The sequence below is a fragment of the Narcine bancroftii genome, chromosome 12, assembly GCF_036971445.1.
Source record: "Narcine bancroftii isolate sNarBan1 chromosome 12, sNarBan1.hap1, whole genome shotgun sequence".
In the NCBI taxonomy this organism is placed as follows: Eukaryota; Metazoa; Chordata; class Chondrichthyes; order Torpediniformes; family Narcinidae; genus Narcine; species Narcine bancroftii.
In genome coordinates this window covers 76,250,132-76,268,127 of record NC_091480.1, presented here as the reverse complement: position 1 = coordinate 76,268,127, position 17,996 = coordinate 76,250,132, and the positions used below count along the sequence as shown (strand labels likewise).

At 44.2% G+C, this 17,996-nt stretch overlaps 1 protein-coding gene and 1 long non-coding RNA gene across 4 annotated transcripts in view; one reads left to right on the top strand and one right to left on the bottom strand.

The window, feature by feature from the left end:
• LOC138747586 (uncharacterized) overlaps window positions 1–17,256 on the top strand; it is a 43,609-nt gene extending 26,353 nt beyond the window's left edge. For both annotated transcript variants that reach the window (XR_011347563.1, XR_011347564.1), the window contains one exon: window positions 16,985–17,256. This is a non-coding gene — a long non-coding RNA (uncharacterized lncRNA). The remainder of the gene's footprint in view (window positions 1–16,984) is intronic.
• The window catches only part of LOC138747583 (voltage-dependent L-type calcium channel subunit beta-1-like), a 97,159-nt gene continuing 81,560 nt past the window's right edge, over window positions 2,398–17,996 (bottom strand). For both annotated transcript variants that reach the window (XM_069906949.1, XM_069906950.1), the window contains exons 10-13: window positions 12,854–13,005; window positions 10,539–10,634; window positions 9,432–9,617; window positions 2,398–4,118 (exon numbers count right to left, since the gene is read on the bottom strand). In XM_069906949.1, the coding sequence (XP_069763050.1) occupies window positions 3,618–4,118; window positions 9,432–9,617; window positions 10,539–10,634; window positions 12,854–13,005 (935 nt within the window). In that variant the 3' untranslated portion in view covers window positions 2,398–3,617. The remainder of the gene's footprint in view (window positions 4,119–9,431; window positions 9,618–10,538; window positions 10,635–12,853; window positions 13,006–17,996) is intronic.

Sequence of the window (17,996 nt, the reverse complement as noted above, 5' to 3'; positions counted from 1 at the left end):
AGGACTTTGGTAAGACAACACCATACAGGTTTGGTTCTATATAAAGGATATACCTTGGAGGAAGTTATAGAGATCTTTCACTGCATTGATTTCATATCTTAAGGGATTGTTTTATGAAAAATAAATTGAGACTGTTTCAACCTGTGAGTCTCTGGAGACTAGAGCAATGACAGATGATCTAATTTAAGTATTTGGGATGTTGAAGATTTGCAGATGATTCTGAAAGGGCGTCAAAGTCACAGGTCACAAAGTCACTACCTACCTCAGTAGAAACGAAGCATGAAATTCTTATGTCGGAGGGTTATGCATATTTGAAATTATTCACTACAAAGAGCTGTGGAGGTAATCATTGTGTTTATACAAGACTGAGATACAAAAACATTTTTTTGGAGAATTAAAGGATATGGGAAAGGGAGGCAAATGTTCAGAACAACCATGATCCTGCTGAGAAGCCAGAGTAGGCTCAGGCATTAAAGTGGCTGATTCTTGTTCCTGTTTCTCATGTAATATTTTCTTGTATGTGATCATTTTCCACCTGGTGAACTAATGCTTTTTGCAAGAGGTTTAATTGCCTTCTTGGGAAGGAACAGATGACATAGTGAAACTAGAAAGGCTGCAGACATGGTGATGGTAGTAAGTGCACAGGAGGCAAAGGTATGAAACCTTGCTCAGACCCGAAACATTAATTATCTTTGCTTCCAATGGACGCTGCAGGGTCCTCCAGCACTTTTGTATATTTATTTTAGCAGGTAACATAGAGAAGGATTAGAATCAGACTTCCAGATCAAAATCAGTGCAGGTCAGGCAACATCCATGGAGAGAAATGAACAGTCAACATTACAGGTTGGGCCTTATTTTGAGACTGAGATGGGAAGGGGATATAGGAAGAGCACTGAAAGGCGAGAGAGAGGTGGGGGGGGGGGCGAATAAGATATTGGACAAGTGAAGCTTGGAGAGGTGAGACAAGCTGGCGAGTAGGGGTAGAAACCACTGCAGGAGGGGGGGGGGAGGAACTGAGTAAAAAAGCAGCTGCTGGAGTGGGTTTGGAATTGGGAATAGATAAAGGACAGATGGAAACTGTGGAACCAGTTCGAGGTGGAGGCATCTGAAATTCAGCATTCATACCATTAAGCTGTCGACTGCCTTGGCGAAATGTGATGCACTGCTCCAAGTTTATGATTGGCCTTTCCCTGTCAGAGTTATGGCTCGGAACTAAGCCATGTGTGTGTTTGGTCTCATTGAAGTAGAGGAGGCCATATCGAGAGCACCAAATGGCCTCCAAGTCTGATATCATTTCTGCTGAGTTTTGGGCTCACGATTTTGGGATGAAAATGATACCAAACACATCATTGGGTATTGTTAGAAAAAAGTTAAGTTCAAACCTAGAACCCAGAAATTTTCAATGGTGCATTGAAAAAGGGCTGAGATAGAACAAATAAACAATACCACATTTCTTATTAAAACTCACATTTGAACATTTATTTATAATATATACTGGACATAGAATTTTACAGGACCAACGGCAGGTTGTAACTCTGTAGCACTGATCACTATCAGTCTGGTCTAAGTTTTGTCACCCACTGAGGACATGGTGACAGCCACAAAATTAAACCTTCCACAGAAAATTCAAACAGTATATCATTATAAACAATACCAGAGAGCAGGGAATGATTTTTCAAGGCCATGATTTGATCTTCGGGTTTGGATAATGATTCTAAAAGCTTTAACCTTCCATTGCACATTTTCTTTTTGGTAATTTTTGTTTTATTGGGTTTTCATGTGACACTCGAAATGTTGGCACCTGTTTCAGCAGGGAGTGCATCTTACTTTGCAGCTCAGTTGCTTGGTAATATTCCCCAACAGAGATCCCTTATTCCTAGATCCCTGAAAATGCCTCCCTATTGCATCACCATCCATGGGACCTGTCAATGTCGAGGGAAATGTGGCATCAAGTGCTCCAAACCTCGGAGGTATCGTTGTAGTAGGTTCTGGTCCACAAGGACTTGTTTACATTTACCTTAGGATCCGTGTGGCCAACAAATCAGGAACATGAGTCTTTGCACATCTGACCAAGGTTCAAACAATAGCCCCATCCTAAAAGGAGTGTTGAGGACCAACCTATGGCACTTGTTAAATCTTTTTTGGATTAGAGCAGTGGTTTTCAAACTGCACCCCCAAATTCACATTCCACCTTAAGCAATCCTTATGCTATAAGTGCTCTGTGATTAGTAAGATGGAGTGCAGTTTGAAAGCCACTGGATTAGAATATTATTTTAACCCATTGATTGCATCGCCTGCCTTTTAAATCACTTCCATTTCTTAAAGTTTATATTTTGGCATAAATTACCCACGATACCCCCCCCCCCCCCAAACCCACCCCCACAACCCCACCCCAGGTCAACCTAGGCTAATGCCCGACTTTCTCAGAGTGGTGGGCATTAACAGCATTATAAAGGGCAATGAACAGCAATTCCCACTGAAGCTAGTCTCACTCTGTCCCAAAAGATACCTTGGTGATTCTCCAAGGATTGGCTCAGTTTCCCCTTGTCCCCACTGCATTTTAGAAATTTAAGCTCTTGGTTGTAAACAACTGGCAGATCCAAAAGCATCCCAGGCTCATCAGCATGCACCTGTTGTACAGTATGAATATTGAATCCAGCCGTAATCGTAATCAGACAACCCAGTCTTTAAAAGAGAAAAAAAAGGGACAGATTCTGCACAAAAAAAACTTTTAAGTGACAGGTACAAGTTTAAGGTCCACCTCTAGTTTTCTTAATTTTTACCCTTCACCCACCTTTTCTGATTTGTTAGTGACGAGTGGTGGCAGGAGGAGGGATTTAATCGTGATGGGAGTGTGGGTTCAATAAATAGCTTCTCATCACCCATTAAAGATGCATAGAAAGGATTAAATACGAGAGTGGTGTAGAAAACACAAGAACTCTTCCTTGCACCTACTCCAAGACCATCCATAATTTGTAAAGTGATGTAAACAACAACCAGCAGGTGAGAGGACATCATTAGTCGCAGAAAGTTTGAGCCATTTTTCAAAGTTTCCATCTATTTATTCATGCTTTAATGCTTTGCTTTGTGTTTACAAGTGTGTTGTGCACCCAGAGATCTGCTAACCTGGCTGAAGTCAGAGCTGTAAACACCCTGCCAGGCCATGAGAGACTTGGCTTTGGCTGCTGAATTGGCTTCTCAGTTCTAAGCGAGGTGAACTGAGCCCATGGCACCACTGTTATTAAACCTGTTGCAAATGGGTGCAAAGAAACGATTCAAACACATTCAAAAGTGTCAGTTCTTCAAAGGGTTAACAACGCACTGTACCTGGTCGTTGTAACCAAACCCCGACAGTCCCATTAGCTAGGCCCTACAAACAAAGGGAGAGGGTTGGGCAGGGCCTGGTATATTATGCAAACTCTTCTCCCAAAATGGAGGTCTAATAACTCCTACTTGGCATTGGTAGACGGCTTGGCAAGATGAGTGCACCAAATGCTAAAACTTTATCGGCTCTTCTTCAGAATGGACAATGAAACAGAACTGATGGATACCACTACAAGATAACAAATTCTCTGTGGGAGCTGGAGATGGACCCCAGCACATGTGCCAGCTGCACTTTAACAAATGTACATGTCATGGTTCCATTCCTCTATGTCGCTCTGCTTCCTGTTCACAATCTCCTTGTCTCTCTGTCGGTAGTGGCCTCTGGCCCTCAGTCGACCTCTCTGCTGCAGGTTGTAGTTATCGTCCTCTGCCTCGTCTTCTTCCTCCTCCTCCTCCTCCTCCTCCTCCCCCCACGACTCCCGGTGCTGGACTTGCTGCCGAGCGACAGGGCACCAGGGGGCACTGGGGTTCTGGGCGTCCTCGGGGTCGTCATAAGGATCCGTCTCCATGCAGGAGTCCCCTGGCTCGGTGTAGGCTGAGTCCCGACTGCCTTGCATCTCCACGTCAAAGGTTTCCTGGCGGGAGAGACTCCGGGAGACAGCCCTCGTGTGATGGCTGTACTGTGGCGTGGATAATGTCGAGCGAAGGAAGGACTGTTTGGCAGAGTCATTTAAGCCTGTCCGATCGGGGCTGGAACAGTCAGGGGTTTGCTCTCCATGCACTAAGTAGGAACCCTAGTTAGTAACAGCACACCATGCAGAAAGGATGGGGGTGAGGAGGTGGGTGGAAAACAAATATCCATTAGCCTTAGCAACAAGCACAGTCTCTTACAGCAGATTAATAACCCAGGCCTTCAGCCACTAACAATCCCATCGCCTCCATCTTAAGAAATAGAATACCGTAGATGCCATTGCATAGGATGACCCCTGGAATTTCCACCTAAAGTGCTGGTTTTGAATAAGATGGGTCCTCCACCCCTCTTCCCCAAATCTGGCACTTACCGCTGACCAATGGCTGCAAATCACAGTATTTTAAACAACAAATGATCATTTAAAGGTTGAAATTTCATTTGGATATTTTAAAATAAACCACCTTTGGCTCCTGAAACAGGCCTTTCAAAGCCTGTACAGAGGCAGCAACAGCCCAAACCAGGAGGATGGACCCTGCAGAGAAGCACTGAGACTTTGCAAATAATTAACGGGCATGTGTGTGATTGCATCAGAGGCGGAAGATGGTGGTGGATCGGCAAATTTTAGATTCTTTGTATAATATGACCCAATTTTAAGGTGAAACATTTTAAGTTACATGTATCATCCAATTCAATGGCATATACGGTATAAAGCTCAATAATGTGTTTAAAAACTGCAAGTTTGTTTGAGCAATGCCAATGCAGACTCCTGATAAAAGGTTTCAGAAATAAGCTCCAATAGGCTTAATCTAATTAATATCACCACCGCATTATGAAAATATCTGGCCTCTGTAGGTTGGCTGAATTAATGAGGATAGAGAGGGCTTGAAGGAGCTTCTTAGGACACAGTCCTTGTACGCAGCACTCTGGGTCAGAAGGAACTAGGCCTAGCCAGACAACTGTCTTACTGGAGGTACCGTCTAACCTGGCAGTGGTACCACAGAGATGGAACAATCTCAAAACCTCACTCAAAACTTCCGAACGAGCTGACAGTAGAGAGGGACCTCGTTTTTTTCCCCCTCAGTCTCTTCTGATGGTGACTGGAGGGAGGTTTCAGCCCTGAATGAACATCTATGCCCACTTCACCCAGGGGTGTCATGGTGCCCATACAGTGAGCCCAGCCGAGCGGGGATGGTATGCCAGACCTGCACAGCCTGTAGGATGCAATCTGCCCACCCGAGTCACACTCTGACTGAAAATCTTGATCCGCTTGCCTGAAATTTACTTTGATTTCAACAGCGGTGATTGCACCTGCAAAGGCTAACAAACTATAAGGCCCAAAATACTCACTAGGTTTACAAAGTGTGTAAAAAAAATAAAATAAATAAATAAACGCAGACATCTTAGAAGCAAGAGTCTGAAACGATTACATTCATTAAACATTATGTACACTTTACAGTCTCCGAGCAGTCAGAGGTTGGGGTCATTGTTGCTGGTTTTGATGGGGTGTAAATTTGTAATTGTGAATCCCGAGCCTTTCTACTGTCTGAATCTGTGTATTTGTCTGAGCCAGGCAAAGTCTAGAATTGGTCAATTCACTGTCTGTTTGAGAGAGCTTTACATCTGAGGGCACCTGTTATTTTTTTTTACCTCTCTGAGCACAAATAGGTAAACCACTGCAATGAAGAAATGAAATAACTTCCTCTGAGTGATAAGGATTTGGGACATCCAGATAGGCCACTAGCTGAGCCATTTGATTTGCTGTTCTATGGCCTCTCCACCATTCTCCATTGGTCAGCTGTTTCTTTCAATGGTATTGATGCCTATAACTCTGACACCCTACACCTACAATAACCTGGTACCAGTGTTTGCTCATCACCTCCAAACCATGCAATTCACAGAAAAAATCTACCATATTTATTTTATTCCTGGCCAGGAAATCAATGAGCATCCATGGGCTGAATCCATGTCGGTTTTTTAACCGACAGAGTGAAGTAAAGAGGAAGATCTTACTTCCCTCAACAGAAGGATCACACTCTGGGAGTGGTGGGAATTGACATATTTATCATGATATCTAAAATCCTGACAAAGCTTGATAGAGCTGAGATAGTTTCAATGGTGAGAGAGTCTCCAACAGGGTTGGCCAACCTTTTCATTTTCACAAGTACATACTGGGGGTGTAGGTTCACTGGGTGGCACGGACTTGAGGGGCAAAATGGCCTGTTACCATGCTGTATGTCTAAATTAAAAATGAAAAGGTTGGCCACCCCTGGTCTAGGATCAGGGGACATAGTTACAAGGGGTTGGTCACTTAAAATATATTGTTGCAGAGGGCGATGAACCTCTGGAATTCTCTACCTGAGTGGTAGCTCATGAAAAATAGCTTATGGGAAGTATTTAAAGTAGAGGTAAAAAAACATTTTTGAAAGATTGTTGAATTAGGGGTTACAGGCAACTGGGATAGAGGAGGGGTAGTTCAGCTACGATCAGATTGAACGACTGGTCAGGTTTGAGGGACTGGGTGAACCATTTCTGCTCATTTTTTCCTGCATCACAGCAGAGAACCAGGACAAACTATGCTATGGCCAGGATCGTCCTCAGGAGTGCAAGTTACACTTCACCATTTGCATTGTATTTGACCCTGCTCCCAGCTAACCAGCAATCATGGAATTCAGTCACACACTCTTCTGACATTTGCAATATGACAATTTCGGGGGTTACTGGTTGGGGTTTTTCATTTTCCTTTGGTTGATCTCCATTTTATCCATTATGTTGCCAGTCGTTTACTAGTTTAACTGTGGAGGAGTTTGGTACAACTCATTCACCAATGACCTGCCAGACTGACCAAATCATTGCCTTTGACTTTGACCTATAAATGTAAGGGATGCATAATACTGAAACTCAGAAGCATGATTTTGCTTTTTGCTAATTACACCTAGCATGGAACCAAATCTCGCAAAGCCCAACATTTATGGCCCATTATTAATTACACTTGACAAACTGCTGGTGAGTCAACTTCCAGAACCAGTCCACACTGTGCCAGACCACACCCATGGCACAGAGTTGTTTTGATATTATTCAATGGCTTTAGTGAGCACCTAAGGATCAATCATTTGGTGTGATTCTGGTTCATACATAGGCCAGAGCAGATCTGGATTGTAGACTTCCTCTATCAATCTCATTAGGTTTGTCAACCCAACGGTTACCATTACTGATACTTTTAATTCGAGATTCATTAAAACTAACTGAATTTATGTTCCCCAGATGCTTCAAAGGATTTGAACTGATGTCTCGAGATTAGTCATCGAGGCTTATGAGTTACTGAAGTAACAATATGTTATCAAGCTCAAGGCCAGAATTATCACATCATTCAGGATATGTGACATCCATCTAGTTCTAATCTCTCTCTGTGACTCTGCACTCCATGTGGGGTTTCCTTTGCTGTACAATAAATATGGACCGACCTAGGAGGGGAGGCAGGCCCCTCCAGCCCGGGTAAGAAACCTGCATAGGAGAAGGCCACTCCGATATAAAACCTACGACCCAAGGACCTCGCTGCCACGTCCCAGCTTGCTTGGCCACGGCACACGAACCATGGGTGTAAAGGGTGGGGCCAGTACTGCATGCACTGCACTCCACCTAATAGCTCCTTTGCGCAGGCCCGAGGACAGGTCCACATCCTCCCCCTCCACGTCCTCCCCCTCCACGTCCTCCCCCTCCACGTCCTCCCCCTCCACATCCTCCCCCTCCACATCCTCCCCCTCCACGTCCTCCCCCTCAAAAGATGCTCAAAGGAGGAAAAACCCAACACCCAACCCCAACCAACCAATTTTCCCCTGCAGCCGCTGCAACCGTGTCTGCCTGTCCCGCATCGGACTTGTCAGCCACAAACGAGCCTGCAGCTGATGTGGACTTTTACCCCCTCCATAAATCTTCGTCCGCGAAGCCAAGCCAAAGAAAAACAATAAATGACTTTACTTGCTGGATAGCACTCAGAGCAAATCTTTTGCTGTACCTTGGTGCATGTGACAATGAGCTTTTCTTAAATCCACCTCCCTCAGGTGGTTGCTATGGAAACACCAGTCAAACTTCTCATCTGGTGGGTTAGGGTTATGGTTAGGGTGGGAGTTTTGGACTTGGACTTCTTCCCTGCTGATCCTGGTGCAGTCAGTGACGAACATGGTGAAAGGTTTCACCAGGACGTTGTTACCATGGAAATGCAGTATCAGGGCAACTGGAATCCATCAATGCTGGCCGACTATTGTTGGCCACTGACACGAGAGGCATCAGATGCTGAGTACAAACAAATATCAGCGGCAAAACATTTTTAGGTCGGTTGAGCTAACGCAATGTGTCAGCATCATTATGAGATTAAACACGCTAAATTCAATGAACGTTAATTTAATGTTTCTCCAACTTCCTACATGATGCAGCAAATCTGAAATAATCTTCATAATCCCCAAATTTTTTCAGGAAACGAACCCTTTAAAAAAAACTGTTGTCCAGTGTATTGATTCACCTCAAACTGATGAGCCATGTCCTACTAACCTACTCTCTGTCCTGGATACCTAAGCTCTCTTTTTGCCACCTGAATTCTATCTGGGCTCTCCAAACATCTAAACCAAGCTTGGCATAGTATGAAAAGTACCCAGAAGATCTGAACGACAACCTCATTTCGCACTGTGGCAAAGTTCTTCCTTGGACTCAGACTGAAACTTGAGAGTAGAGTAAAGATCTGGAGGGACTTGCTCCTTAGACATGATCCTCTGATTGTGGAGACAAATTCTGACCTTGTTCTGCAATGTTGTGGCTTGAAAGAAAGGAGGACTCATCCAGTGATTACATGCTGGCTCAGTATAGCATGGTTAAGTATGTGCCAGGGTTCACTCACTCCCACAGGAGTGCAGACATTTCTTTTGCCCAAAGACTGGCTCCTCAAAGCCGTGCAGTCCAGCTGTAACCACTGGCTCGGAATGTGCCTGAGGCGGAACCACTAGCCCACACTTTCCATGCTGTCCAAATGCACGGGACACAAGACGGAACAATGGGAAAAATCACAAACATTGCACCATTGACAGAAAGAAATTGCTCTTCGCTGAAGAGAAGAAAGTGGACAATTGAAAAGGCCGTCCACTTTCTTGTCTCAAGCCGCTTGTTCTTCCTGACAAAGGAAAGTATGGTTAGCTGATATCTACATGCAGCTACAGGCTGTTATGGGGAATTAAAACTGAGACAGGAGCTGGGGAGAACAGTTTTGGGTAACGCCACCACAGTGCGCCTCTCCCTTCTGCACACTTCACCATTAGACTGCATCCACTGCGTCCTTTGCAGCTTCCTTGTTGTCTGCGACTCCTTTGTTTTCGACATCCCTTGACCCCCAGAAGTCAAGGTTACGCTTGAGAGATGTGAGAACCTGTACCTGTAGGTTGGAGACCGGGGCTGGGCTGGCAGCCAGGGCTGCGGTTGCCATGGTGCGGTTCAGGAGAGGGTTGGGTGGGTTGCAGCTGGCTGGGTGAGTAGCTTTCCAATAGGCTTCAAGGTACTCTGACAAATGTTCACAAGCATCTTCTAATTGGTTCTCATCCAGAATGATATCGAACAGCTCCTACAAAGGAAAGAAAGGGAGCCCAATTTGAATGGAATTTTTTTTGCCTTCTTTCACATATTCCCTATTTCCTACTTAGAAAAAGGATGCCATTTGGCCCATTTAAATTTTGGTAGCTCACAGAGTAAACCTATTCCCTGTAAACTATTCTCCTCATTTTTCTATCTTGGCTGCATTAAGAACAATTGACCTACTTAGCTACATGTTGTGGGATGTGGTAGGAAACCAGGTTATCTGGACACCATGCTACAACTCTGCAGAGCACTGGCAAGACCACACTTGGAGTTTTGTGCATAGTGTTGGTCACTCAGCTAATGTTGAAAGAGTGCAGCTTGAATTACAAGGAGAGGCTGGATAGGCTGGAACTTTTCTTCCTGGCGCATACAAGGGCAAGGGGGGACCTTACAGACTTTTATAAAATCATGAGGGACATAGATAAAGTAAATAGACATAATCTTTTTCCCAGGGTAGGGGAATATAAAACTCGAGGGTACAGATCTAAGGAGAGGGTGACCTGAGAACCATCTTTTGCACAGAGAGGATAGTGGGTATATGAAAGAAGGGTGGTAGGAGCGGGGACAACTGCAACATTCAAAAGATAGGTAGAGATATGGGCTGAATGGCATTAAATGGGACTGGATGGGTCAGGATTAACAAGTTGGGTTGAAAGGTCTATTTCCTTTTTTAGACATACATTATGCACCCCAAAACTTTACAACTTCACGGTTGATCTCTTCTGTTTTGGTGGATGAAGACCTCTCCACCCCTGGAACAGGAATCATTTGTTCTTGACCATCCAGTAGTCCGTACACCCAGATCCCCAGAGTGATCAGACCAGTGGGCCTCCAAGGGAGAGACTGTTGGAGCAGAGGACTTGGCCCCTCATGAAAACCTGTATCCTACTGAACCCAAGATACTGACCGGAGGACATTGAGCCAGCTTGTCTGACGCCACCATCTGTACGTTGAGATGTTTAGCTTGCGACTTGCCTCGTGACTTTATCAGCCGCTGTAAGACCTGTCACACAGACAAACAGGAGTAAAGCACGAAAGTCTGAGTAAACCGTGACTGAAGTAAAAACACAATGCTGGAGAAACTCAGCAGGTCAAACAGCATCCTTTATGTAGCAAAGGTATATAACCAACATTTCTGGCTTGAGGTAAATGTGGGCAGGCACCCATATCGTTCAGGCGCCTGCCTACATTTTGTCTATACCTTGATGGAGGGCTCAAGCCCAAAGCATTTATGTATCTTTATCTTTGTACATAATGTACATTGTTTTACCTACTGAGTTTCTCCAGCATAGTGTTTTTATTTTTTTACAACAGAAAATCTCACTCACGTGTTACTGGAAGAGCCAACCACATTTTACTGATGATGGACCCAGGCCCGAATTGTTGGTTAGCCTTTACTTCTTGTGCATGCTACGTGACCTGCTGAGTACCTCCAGCACAGTTATGCATTCCACCCAATAACATTTCACTGATTCACTCATGGACCGATGATTCTCAGTTTAGCACAAGTTCACATGCACTAATCTTACCCCTCGACAGGATACATGGCAACCCTTAAAATCACATTCTGCAAAGCTTACGGATTACTGAGGTTGGTTGGTTTGGAGGGGAGTAGGTGTGTGAGCTGGAGTTCGGATTGGACAGGGCTTCCACACATAAAGTGGCATTTTATCATATGAACAGAAGAAATCGGAACAGGAGTCAGCCCATTAAGCCTGCTCCACCATTCAGTAAGATCAGGGCAGATCTTGCTGTGGCCTCACCCCAACTTACCTGCCTGTTCCCCATTACCCTTAATTCCTTAGCAATGCAAAAATCCATCCACCTGTGTCTTAAGTTTTATATATTGCTTTTACTCCTGTCTTGGCAAAGAATGGAATAGATTCACTGCTCTCCACAGCCCAGAAGCTGTTCCCTCCTCATTTCTGTCCTAAATCAAGAGAAAGAGTGTGCACGTGCATACGCGCAATAGTGTGGGGGGGGGGGGGTGTGCATGCATCAGTGGGTGCATGTGCAAATGTGCATTTCTCTGCATGTGTGTGAGTCTGTGTGTGTATGTGTGCACGTGTCTCTGAGTGTATGTATGTGTGTATCTGAGAGCATGTTCATGTGTGTGTGTGTGTGCACGTGTCTCTGAGTGTATGTATGTGTGTATCTGAGAGCATGTTCGTGTGTGTGTGTGTGTTTGTCAGGACTTCTCTGCTCCCGCTGACAGTACTGTGACTGCAGCGACCTTTTCTGTGAAAGTTCCCTTCTTATTTCCTTTGCCAGGGTTCTCGAGGCTGTGGATACCTCCCCTATATAAAATGTGCAAAACAAGCTAATTCAAAAGAAAATGAAGTGTTTTGTTGATAAAGAACTTTGCATCTCTTTCAGGATATCCCACTGAGTGCATTCGAAGTGAAAATCACTGGTGAGCTTTCTCCATTACAGCAGGATCCCAAAACTTAGCAAGATGAACAGTTTTAGCAATTGAGGGATAAACCATGGCACTGGGAAATCTGGAATCAATCATGGCTTTCTTCAAGGGAACGGTTTATCTCTATCTGTGAGGGTACACAGGTTTGGTCCAAAAGTGAAAGGCACTCATTAGCATGATTACCATGCTGACCCACCTCCCAGGAAAAGGTCCATTATCTGACCCATTTCACCTTCAGAAGTAAAATCCAGGAATAGCCAAGCAGGAGTTGCTTCCTGGTCATCTCAGGAAGCAAGGCTGGAAAATTCCAGGCTTTAGAATCAGAATTTATTGTCACGAACATGTCACGAAATTCATTGTTTTGCGGCAGCGTCACCATGCAAACATTTATACAAACTACCTTACAAAATAAATAAAAATAGTGCAAGAAAAAGTCAAAGTAGCACCTGTGGTTCATTGTTCATTTAGGAATCTGATGGCAGAGGGGAAGAATCTGTCCTTGTGCTGCTGGGTGTTCACCTTCAGGCTCCTGTACCTCCTTCCTGATGGTAGCAGAGTGAAGGGGGGTGGTGGGGGTCCTTGAGGATAGAGGCTGCTTTCTTAAGACACCTATTTCCTTGATTGTACTTTTTTTTTGGGGGGGGAACCTTCAGGGACACGCGATCCCTTTCCAACAGAAACAAGTCATTAAGGGTGGCTTCATGAATCTCCGTGCTGCTATTGCAGCAGGTTATGTGGAGCCCTCAGGAGAGCTGAAAAATGAGAGGTGCATGAAAGGGATAAAATTGTTTGAAGCCTCTTACCTTGGGTGAAGCAATCTTGATGTAGACTATAATTGGGGCCAGAGAGGTTTTGTTAAGCTGCGCAGGATGGTTGATAGTATCTGCATCAAGAGCGACCAATTGGAGGGTCCTGGCCAGTTCGAAAATGCGCTCAATCTCACTCTGCACTTCCGCTGGAGGGAAACAGCCACAAAGACAAGGAACGTTTACTGAATTACACCAATTCAACCAAATCAAATCAAACACTCTGCCCCTCTCTGCCATCTTCTTGCTTCATCTTTCCCAGGCAAGTGAACTTTGATCAGTTACAATTATCTAATAGTTACTTGGACATCTGTTAGGTTCCAGCTCAGAAACTTACAGAGAAATTGAGATCATTAGAGGGATGACTCCTCTCCAAAAAACTCAAACAGGGACTCATTTAAAGGACTCGTACTTTTGCTCTTTATTGATTTTTTTCTCTCTGTTTTGCCCAGTCAGTTTGTTTACATTTCTTTATTGTTTACCATGTGTACTTTGAGTACAGGGTTTTTTTTGCACCACCAGTAAGTGCCTGGCCTGCAGGAAAAAGAATTTCTGAGTTGTATGTGAGGTCATGTATGTACTCTGACAATAAAATCTGAAGCCTGCACAGAGAGATTAGCAGCACCATGTTTCTTGGAGATGTAACAAGGTCATCAACACATGACTAAGGTAAAAAGAAATACAGAGTTTAGGAAAAATCTTTTGGCATTCCATTTCTCCTCTCTCCCTCAACCCTGTTTACAGTTATTGAGTTCTTGCTGGCATAGAGTAGTTAATCTAATAAACAAGTATCTCATTTAAAGTGCCTTTATTGTCCACATAATTTAGCTATATATCATTGTACATTTGTTGTTGATGGATCTTGAAGTTAGAATTCACTGTTCAACATGATTGTGTACGTGGCATCACTATTTGGTTCAGGAAGGCAGTTTACCAGTGTTTTCTCAAGGATAAATCACGAGGCATAACAAGTGCTGACCTGCCAATGCCATCAGTTCTTGCATCTCAGACTTATATCAGATTAGATACTATTTACTGTCATATAATGTTACACAAAATTGTCTTTAGTTTGCCATAAAGCAGACAAAGATTCACCATTATCATTGCCTGGATCCCTCCTACAGACAGAGAAAGAGAAGCAAAATTGAGTGTCCGTGGATTTGCCTCCAGCGCTCCCTCAGCCACAGCAGCTGCAGACTCCTGTTCAGTTCAAACCATCGGCAACCCAAGCCCAGATCCAAAGCTCTGACACGATGAGGACCCTTTGGGAGCCCTTCTTGCTCTCATCATCCTCTCAAATCCCAGGTCCGATACCTGGTTCTCATGATCCAGTCTTCAGCAGCCCATGCCTGGTGTGAGCTGAATGTGGGTTCCTCGCCTGCAAATTGCCAACAGTCGTGCGTGTCCTTCAGCTGCAAGCCTCTTGTTGGTCTACTACTATGGTTACTGTCCTTAAGGTCATGTCCTCTGTTTCTCCTTCTCAACAGGGTTGGGGGGGGGGGGGGGGGAGGTGTTTGCCCTGTTTCTAAAGTTTTGCGCCCAGTGCCCTGCCAGGCACCGCCACCCTGGGCCCAGATCCCGTGGTTGCATGATTTAAAATAAAACACAGTCAGCTCCTTTAAAAGGCCATTTAAATCCTGTATGGAGTTGTTGGCAGCAGAACTGGGCATTAGGGCCCCGTGGAGGTGTGCTCTGTCTCCTCTCCCTGCAGTTCCGGCAGCGTTGCCATTCTTTACCACAGGACAGGATCTCACCAGTTGATCCACCCAAATGGGTTAGGCCTTTGTGAAGAAATCCGGTCAGGGCCTTTCCCCTGAGATTTTTAACCACATCCATATATCCAATTCCCTTGTTAGATCCACGTGACCTGTATCCGCTACGTCACTAGGTTATCATTTGAACTGTTGGTCGACGAGCCCTTCTGCTTTCTTTTGCAATGCTCTTTGCTCATCGGACGGTGGTGACTCATTCTGGACTGTTGTTCATGAGTGCTCCATGAGAGTTGGCGAGTTATCTGACAGTTAAGGCCGAGGGGATCAAGGAAGCTCCATTGCACACACAAATTCCTCATGATGTGTGGAGTGAGCATGGGATAACTAGTCTTTAGTCAATGAGAGCTTCCCCAAGTCTGCACACGTGATCACCCTCAGGTAGATATCATTGGGTACATCAGGCTTAATCAAAAGAAAATTAGGTGGAGTTCATCACCAGGAGCTTAAGATACTAATAACTGCAAAACTTCTGGCACTTCTGCCAATGCTCCTGTGAAACTGACAGCTACATCAGGATTTCAGCATTTGGTATCATCTAAGGTGAGAATTCCCATTTCTCCCACTTCTACAAGCTGTGATGTTTCCAGGCTTCTCCGCAGAATCAAGGAAAATCTCTCCATTTGCTGTGTCGTTGAACAATTCCAGTAAAAAAAACACAGAAATGCTGGAGGAACTCAGCCAGTCTCGCAGCGTCCAGAGGGGATAAAGATAGATTACCGATGTTTGGGCCTGAGCCCTTCTTCAAAAATAAGCAAAGAACAAGAAGGAGTCAGAATAAAAACTGCAGGATGGCTGAGGGAGGAGTCCAGACCAACAAAAGGTGTTAATTGGATATGATAAGGGATGAAGTGAGAATTTATGTTGTTCTGTGTGAAGGGAGACCCAGGGAAAAAGGAGAGAGACAAAGCTGGGGGAAGTCAACAGAGCAAGAAGTGGGGGGGGGGGGTGGTTGGAGGTGGTGGTTAACAAAATCCAGAGAAGACAATGTTAATACCATCCAGATGAAAGATGAGGTGTTGCTCGGCCAATTTGGGGGTGGTCTCAGTCTGGCAGTGCATGAAACCATGGGCAGCCATGTCAGCAAGGAAATGGGAGGGGGAAGGGTAAAAAAGAGAGACAGGGAGCTGGGGGAAAGGTGAGAAGGGAAAGAGAGGGGTGGGGGTCAGATAGTCGAGATAAATGTCATCCGTCCCACTGTACTTGTAGCTTAATGGTGGATCTCAGAGGTCTCCAAATGGGAAGTTGGTTTGAAATATATCTATCTCTCTCTTTTTCTATATATATGTTCTGTGTGCATGTGTGTATGTGTGTGTGTTTATATAAAAGGATATATAAATACATACACACACACAAAACACACACATGAGACGTTCAGCCAATATCAGGTTGCTAAGAAACAAGGCATCTCCATTCCACAGTGTTTCTTTCTGTGGTGTCATTGACAGTTGGAGTTGGAGTGGTACAGTATTTAGCTGTACAATCGTGTGGCTACAGGGAGGAGAACAGTGGACTGAGTATACATTCTTAATGAGCACCGATATTGAGCATGGTCATGAGGAGATGTGCATGGAGAGCACACGCTTCCTATCTGGAGATATTTTTGAGATTGAGTACTTTTACAGTTAAAATTTTTATATTTAAAATTTTAATTTTTAAAAAATGTTAAGTTTTTAAAATTTCAAAGTTAGACATACAGCACGGTAACAAGCCCTTTCGGCCCACAAGCCCGTGCTGCCCAATTACACCCATTTCACCTGGAACTCCTGGTACTTTTCGAACAGTGGGAGTAAACTGGAGCCCCCAGAGGAAACCCATGCAGACACGGGGAGAACGTGCTGACAATGCAGGATTCGAACTCCGGTCCTGATCACTGGTGCCGCCCTAAGCTGTTATAATTTCTCAGCCAAATACCTGAACCTAAAAAAATAATTAAATGTATGAATCTGTGGATTCTGTTGATAACACATACAGGATGTGATGGATTTTAAAGTTATATTGTAATTTTGATTACTCATTTATGATATTTCTGCTTCTATCTTTATCATTCACGCATGCCCAGTCTTTCTGAAGCACTTTGATTAATACTTAAAAGTTTTATTCAAAATGGTGCTTTTTTGCCTGGTTTGCTGATTTCATGGAGTTGCTTTGTTGGATGCATGGATTGTCCTGAATGGAGACCTTTCTGCAAATGGGAATGCAGTCGCCAAGGATATCACAAATCTCCTTGCTGAGCTTTCTTTGATTCTTGCTGCTACTTTGGGACAAAATGCATGATGCAGATGCTTGTGAGGAATAGCTAGATTTAGACCTTGCCCAACAAAGTTTAAGCAGTGGAATTTCTTTCGTATTTCCACAGAGCTCGGGTTCACCGCTGCACCAGACAGGAGGCCCTGTGGCTACTGAGGATAAGGGGCCACAGGAGGGTGGCACCAGAAAACGTGATGGGATCTGTGGACACTCGATGCCTCTGAAGAGACTCCCTTTTTCTTCTCTTTCTTGTCTTAATAATGGCACTGGACCAGTGGTGCCTCTTTGTATGCCTTTACAGGCCAAATGAAGAAAAATTATTTTGTGTACATGTCAATAAATGTCTTGTAGACTAATTAATAAAGGTTGATTCTTGTTCGAGCATCTGCCTCCATTTTGTCAAACCTCGATGAAGGGCTCAAGCCTGAAATGTTGGTGACATATCTTTTTCATTGGTTCATAGAGGACACTGTTTGACCTGCTGAGTTTCTCCAGCATTGGGTTTTTACTTCAATCACGGTGTCAGCAGATTTCCGCGTTTTACTTAGGTAAAGTGATTGGACCACACAAGATGGAAACAGATCCTTCGACCTAATACATCCAAACCCACCATTTACAATAATCTCATTTTTAAGGCTCCCCTCATTCCTATCAACCCTACCCAGATTCTACCCAGCAAACTTACCAACCCACTGAGATGTGAGAGGGAACCGGAACACCCAGGGGAAACCCACTGAGTCACCAGTGGAACATGGAAAGTCCACGCGGGTGGCATTGGAGGTCATGATAAAACCAAGTCACTAGAGTGATGCGGCAGCAAGTTGTGCTACTGTGCTCTCCAAATAGTACAATTAAAAGGAAAGGGGAAAGTGGCAGCAGGTGAACTAAATGGATTTACCTGGATTTTGCTATAATCAGCCAAAATATCTAACTGTTCATGGTGAATAAGTCAAAAAGCAATGGGTTAATGAAGAAATGTTTTTTTTTTGCAGTCATTAATAAATACTGGCATCTTGACCCAGAACCACAAGAATATCTGAGGCATGATTTCTGAAGAGTAGAAAATCTACCAAAGAGAGGAAAAAAATGAACATTAAATACATTTACTGTACCTGCTTTGA